We start from the raw sequence: 6,796 nt of genomic DNA on the forward strand, positions 1-6,796 counted from the left end.
GTCTATCATGTAATTTTCAACTTGACTTAGACTGAGGACTCTTCTTAGACCCCACATCACTTATAATATGCCTCATACACTTATCATCATATCCAATTGATATCCATCATATTAATAATCATCGTTTGTACATAAAATATTACAATTAGCACACATTAACTTTTTTAATAGCGCTTAAGTACTTCGAAATTTTCCAGGGTGCTACAATAGTGCATCCTGTTTTCTTGAATTTAAGTTCATACCCTGAATCACAGAGCTGACTTATACTCAGGAGATTATAGTTGAGTCCATCTACAAGATATACTTAAGTAATATCATAGTTGTTATTAAATGGAACTGTGCTGGTGCCAACTATCCTTCCTTTTGAATCATCACCAAGTTTGACACTTCCTCCATTTATCTTAGTAACTTCTTTGAACAGGTGTTTGTCTCCTGTCATGTGACAGGAACACGCACTGTCTAAGTACCACTTTCCTTTGCGGCTCTTTCTGTGGTGTTCCTGCAAAATAAAATCATCACTTTCTTTTAGGTACACAAACTTGCTTGGGTCCTTGCTGGTTAGTTCTACTGGAATCAGGTTTGTCTTTGGGTTTCCAAATCCATTGTGAAACATTAGACTTACAAAATCTGCAACTCTATTACAGTAGTGACACACATTAATTGATCTAGTTTTTGATCTATTACTTGTGTTAGTACTTGTGAATTCAGTTCTAGTCGGCCATTTTCCAGTTGACTTGTAAGTCGCCTGGTTGGACTTGATAAAACTGTGACTGGTGGATTTACGCATGCCATTCAATTGCATTTGCAATTCCCGAACCTCATCTTGAAGTACATCCCTTTTGATTTCACATACTTCAAGTTTGAGTTCCCAGTCCTTCTTTTCCCTATTGAGTCTTCTCAATTCATTCAACATCTTTTGAGACTCCTTTAGGGTGAGATCAAGAATATCCTGCAATTCATTACATCTATCACAGTTATAAGATCTTACCTCGCTTGTTTCACCACGTGCCATGAAGTAATTTTCAGTATTTTCTTTGCTTTCATCATCTTATGTGTCTTCATCAGTCCAGCATCCAGTGTATTTGTTCATGTCATTTTCTAGAATTGTCATGAATCACATGTTTGCTATTTCTTCATGTTCTGAGCTGTCTTTCTTCACTCCAACTTCCGAAAGATTTATTTTTTTTGAATCCTCTGGAGGGTTTTCTTTTAAGTTCAGGACATTCAGCTTGAACATGCCTGTACCTTCCGCATTCATAGCATTTTCCATCATCCTTGTCTTGTTCATTATATTGCCCGGTTCATCTGGATAACATTCTTCCCCTTCTTGTGTTTCTGTACCTTCTCATTAAACCATCCATGTTTCTTGATACCATGGCAATCTCCTCTTCAAGAGCTTCTGGGTCATCATCAATATCATTTTCAGGTCTTTCAGTTGTAGCTTTGAAAGCAACTATTTTTTTCTTTTCTTCCTGGTTTGTTTTCTTGAGGTGTGTTTTCTCGAATGCTATAAGATCTCCTCGTAGTTCATCATATGACAATTTGTTTGGATCTTGAGATTCGAATGCGACCACTTTTGTCTGCAAAGTGGTAGGTAGACTCCTTAGAATTTTTTGAACTTGATCACCACTTGAGTAGGGTTTACCAAAGGCTTTTAGATCGCCAATGATTTTGCTGAGCCTTGCAAACATTTCCTCAATGGATTTTCCTTCTTTCATTTGGAAAAGTTCATAATCATGAACCAACATGTTTATGTGAGTTTCTTTCACCTTGCTGGTTCCTTCATAAGTAACTTCCAGGTTTTCCCACATTTCTTTGATTGTGTCACAACTTGAGATTTTCTCATACTTATCTCTACTTATAGCATTATTGAGCTATAAGTGCCTTAGCATTGACCTGAAAAACTTTTATTTGCTCGTCTGTGAATTCATCTATATCTTCCGGATTAGCGGGTGGTTGAGATGTTGCTGGTAGTGGATAGTTACCCTTTTTTATGACGTGCCGTACTTTGACATCATAGGATTTTGCATATATTTTCATTCACACTTTCCAGTAAGAAAAGTGTTGTCCATTGAATTATGATGGCCTGCCTTGTGACGTTCCTTCTTGAAAGAGTGCTCCAACAGTTACGTAATTTGCCATGATATTTTCTCACAAGCTGTTAAGCAAAAAGTGTGAGACTAGCTCTGATACCAATTGAAAGTACAGGGGGGGAGGTGAATTGTCAATTTCTATTTTCAGTACTCTAAATAGTTTACTAGTTTATTAATTAGTTGACTAAAGATAAGAACAGAATAATGATAATACATAATTAAAGTGCAGAAAATAAAGACACCAGGATTTTTATACTGGTTCGGATTCAATGTAAATCCTACTTCTAGTCCCCTTGGGTTACAAGGGTGATCTCTTTTAGTATTGAAGTTTCTCGAGTATAAGATGGTTGATGTAGCTTTACACCAACAACTTAGTCTCTATGTTATTTTTCCCTTCTTGATACAATGCCTCACCAATGTTTATCTCTTTTTCTTCTCTCACTAATTACACAACAGATCTAAAAATATATGCAATGCTTGTTTGGAGTAGAAAAAAAAGAGTGATAATGGTTCGTTCAAAGTATATCTGCTTCAAGCCTGGAACAGATGTATATATACTTAGTGAGGCTTTCTGGACTTTTGATTGACGCGAGTCTTGAGAGATTACTAACCCAAGGGAATTAATCCTTGAACGAAATCGCAAATTGATTCTTTCCAAGAATAAGGTCAGGTTTTCGTTGATCTTCCTTGACTTATGGCCTTGACAGGCCTTTCTTCTATTGGGCAGATCTTTTCGTTACTTGAGTGATTGATGATGGATCCTCTGATTTCGGGCTTTAACGATCTCCAGTGTAGAGCTTCACACTCTTGTTTTCCTTTGGTTTTGGGACCTTCCTATACTAGCTTCCGTCAATCATCTATCATATTATTGATTGATTCTTCTTCTGGATTTCCGTTGCTTCTTCCTTTTTCAAATCATTGATTGATTCTTCTTCCTGATTTTCGCTGCTTCTTCCTTTTTTCATTGCTAATCATTGATACTTTTCCTTTGCTTTGCTTTCGTTGATAGATTGTTTCCTTAGTCCATGCTTGAGTGATAGGGAATCTTGATTTCTTTGTTTTATCCCTTGTGATCCTGCACCAAACGTGATATATTATTTTTTCATCATTAAAACTCATATTTAACAGGCGCAACTGCTAAGGGAACTTTATGGTGAGCTACATTTCATGCTACGTGCCGCAGACCACAGAGTCTCCATCTTATTTATTTACTTTATCATGTTTATTTTATATTCAGACAGATATTGTATTATTATTATGATGGCATTCTTTAATAGACGCTCATGTACTTGTGACACAAAGTTTTGGGATGTTTCAGAATTTATTTATGGGTTGCTTTACATTGACACACTTTTACTTTATATTTTATCCAAAATGCATGTACCTACGATTCTTTATACATTAATTTCTCCGTCTAATAAGATTCATGATTTTAAAATAATAACAAAATGAATAATTAAGTTGGTAGATCATCGTTGTCTTGTCTAACAGTGACGTTGGGCGCCCTCACAATCTGTAGTGAATTTTGGATCGTGACAAAAAAGGCATAAGTACTTGAATTCAATAGATTTGATAAAATGTTTTTCGTCCTATATTTGACCGAGTTTTCTGAACTTCAGTACTATTAATGAAAATTGTGTATAAACATATGGTAATCTATAGTCAAGGACCAAATTTACGGTCTTCATGAAGTAAAGGCGAGTGAATTAGTTGAATTTGAAAAAGATACAATAGACATTGCTCTGAATTTAGTATCAAATATTGTTAGTTACGTTGTAATATCTATCATGCATCATTTGCTTGTTGATTCAATCTCATCACATGCTGAATTAAGGTATCAAATTTAGCCTATAAAAGAAAAAACAATATCACAAAGAGGCACACACAAGTGTGGCAAGCTAACATTTGTTCTAAAAACTCTCCCTTTAAACAAGACTCTCAAACCTCTTTTATGGGTACATTGTGAATGCTACCAAATGAAAAGGAAGGATCACTTATATTTCTCTTATCATAAAAGGTAAAATGAATTATGGTAAATATGTTGTCCCTCCTTCAAGAGATAGAAAAATTAAATATAGTAAGAAAATCAGGACAAACACATAAAAGTTCTTCCTCTTGATCCACCTTCTCTACATAACCTTCAACAACTTGCATCTCGAAATCTCCACCACAAAGTTTGTCTCAACGGGAGTAGCACTTCGATCAAATTTCTCAAATAAAAATCATAATTATTGTCAAAAAGGTTGTGGCTAAAACTAAATTAACTAGACTTTAACCCCACTTTAATACCACTAGTTAAGATCGAAATAATCATGTGTCATAGGGAAGCTAACAAGGCATACCTAACGACAATAAATCAAACATCAAAAGAGAAATATAACAAAAAAAGACATAAATATTTAATGTGATTAGGTCAATTATACATAACTTATAAAACTATAATTATACTCGTATACAAGGCGAAAAGGCCATGAATAGTTGTTCTATAATACTTGAGTCTTCATTTTATACGGAATCTCTTGAAAACTTAAGCTCGTGCTAAGTTAATATTTCAAGATCGCGCCGGTCTTTATAGGAGTAGAGGAACATGGTGAGATAGATAGTAGTCCAATCCACTCCGAGGAGAAACAAAAAGACAAAAGAAAAAAACACGTGTAAATTAGCACAAACTTGTAAAGATGAGAGACTTAAGTGGACAAAGACGAGCTCCATGATTTGAGCTTGTAAGTCTAATATATTCGACAAACCAATTTTAGCTCAGTGTGCAAGATTAAGGCGTTGCCTTTTGCCTTTAATTTAATTGCTTCAGGTTTCCTAGTTTCTAAGCAGTCACGAAATCAGGAAATTCAATAAGGGTATTCAAACCTTTATCAGTGGGTTATGTAAGGGTGTTCAAAATCTATTTTTAATCAATAACAAGTAATATTTTACCTTATACGGAGTATAATTTTCCGGCGAAGGGTGAACGTAGCTTCGTCCCTGTTTCTAAGTCATCAGACTTCCCATGTTTTTGGATGTTGAGGACTGCTGATGCAATTAGTGGATAATTATTTAATTAACAACAAGATCCTTGTAAGATTTTTACAAATAACAAAGACATATAACACCACCGAGGGGCAAGGGGTGTAGACACTGTATTGTGATAATTACTAGTTAGGAATCAGAGGTTTCACGTTTAGTTTTGAGAATTCGATTTAAATTATAAAAACCACTTTATTCTTACTGATATCATATATGTTTTTTCGATTAGTCGGATCGGTAAATTTTGAAAACATAAAGGTTGAAATATGAAAAAGAGACATTTGACGTGGATGATACTTTAATTAAGAACACGTTATACTAATATTACTGTAGATTCTGCCTAAACAATCCTAATAATAGCCATTGCTCAATATGGAGTACATAAATATCTCGAAGTTTTGGTTACTTAAACAGGAAAGTGACGAAACATATAATCAGAGAATTTTAATGGATAAATCAACAAGCTTTAGTGATCAATTGTTATTAATTAGACTTATTAATTAGAGATTAGTTAGTGTCTCCCAATAATATTATACTAGCTTACCTAATGACACAAGAGAAAAGCCCATCCCAGAAAAGGTGAACTAGAGCTTCCATGTTGGGCAAGCAGAAGGGCAACGTGAAGGTGGAAAACACCACAAAATTTTTAAATGACAAATTGGTTTGTTTTTTATTCTTCTCCTATAAAATTATTTGTACCTCCCATAATATATCTATTCCAAGATAGTGACTTAATGTGTATAAAATTAATTCCAAATGTAACAATATATTTTGTTCTATTCTTTTCCTATTAAATTGAAGAGAGAAAAAAAAAACTGTACATCGAATTAGTATCACGCGAAATGAAAATAACTAAGTGAGGCCTTTGAACAATATTTGGTTCAATTTGAAAGAAAAAAGAAGTATTATAAGTTGAACTTGAAAAGAAGTATTATAAGTTGAACTTGAAAAGAGTATTTGAAAGATGATGTTGTATTAGAAGTGAATTTCGCTTCAAATTAATTGAATGCGTAATCCACTATTATTTCACTTGAATTACTAATCATAAAAGTTTTATAGTATTTCACCAGCATTAATTCAAATATTAAATGTCAATATTTATAAATATTGATGGTCAGATCACACTACTAGAAATTCGACAAAAACCGACCAAGGTCGACCGATCAACTTTGGTCGGTCAAAAAACCGGCCAAAAAACCGACCAATTTAATTTTTTTTTTTACGAAACCGACCAACTTTGGTCGGTTTTCTTAGGTACAAAAATGCGGGAAACTATTTTTGAGTCCCGCAAAATTTATTTTTTTCAAGAAAACGACCAACTTTGGTCAGTAATTTTATTTTTTAATAAAACCGACCAACTTTGGTCGGTTATTTTCGTGCGAAAATATAATTAAAGAGTATAATCAAGTAAAAGACAGTCTTAAAACAAAATGCACCAATGGTCTAGTGGTAGAATAGTATCCTGTCACAACGCAGACCCCGGTTCGATTCCCACATGGTGAATCTTTTGATTACATAATTAAAATACCGATCAACTTTGGTCGGTTTTGTTTGCAATATTTTTTTTTGAATTTAATTGACCGACCAAAGTTGGTCAGTAATTTCCGACCAACTTTGGTCGGTATGCCTTTCCGACCTCTAAAATATCGCCCACACATAAATGGTCGCGTTTTGGACTGTTA

At 34.2% G+C, this 6,796-nt stretch overlaps 1 protein-coding gene across 1 annotated transcript; it reads right to left on the reverse strand.

Moving 5' to 3' along the window:
* Positions 1 to 304: 304 nt before the first annotated feature.
* Positions 305 to 1,811, reverse strand: LOC142178355 (uncharacterized). The gene is made up of 2 exons (XM_075247691.1): positions 1,374 to 1,811; positions 305 to 949 (listed from the first exon to the last, which is right to left on the reverse strand). The coding sequence occupies exons 1-2, from the start codon at positions 1,809 to 1,811 to the stop codon at positions 305 to 307; spliced, it is 1,083 nt and encodes a 360-aa protein (XP_075103792.1).
* Between the last annotated feature and the right edge of the window lie 4,985 nt (positions 1,812 to 6,796).

The sequence above is a fragment of the Nicotiana tabacum genome, chromosome 24, assembly GCF_000715075.1.
Source record: "Nicotiana tabacum cultivar K326 chromosome 24, ASM71507v2, whole genome shotgun sequence".
Taxonomy (NCBI): Eukaryota; Viridiplantae; Streptophyta; class Magnoliopsida; order Solanales; family Solanaceae; genus Nicotiana; species Nicotiana tabacum.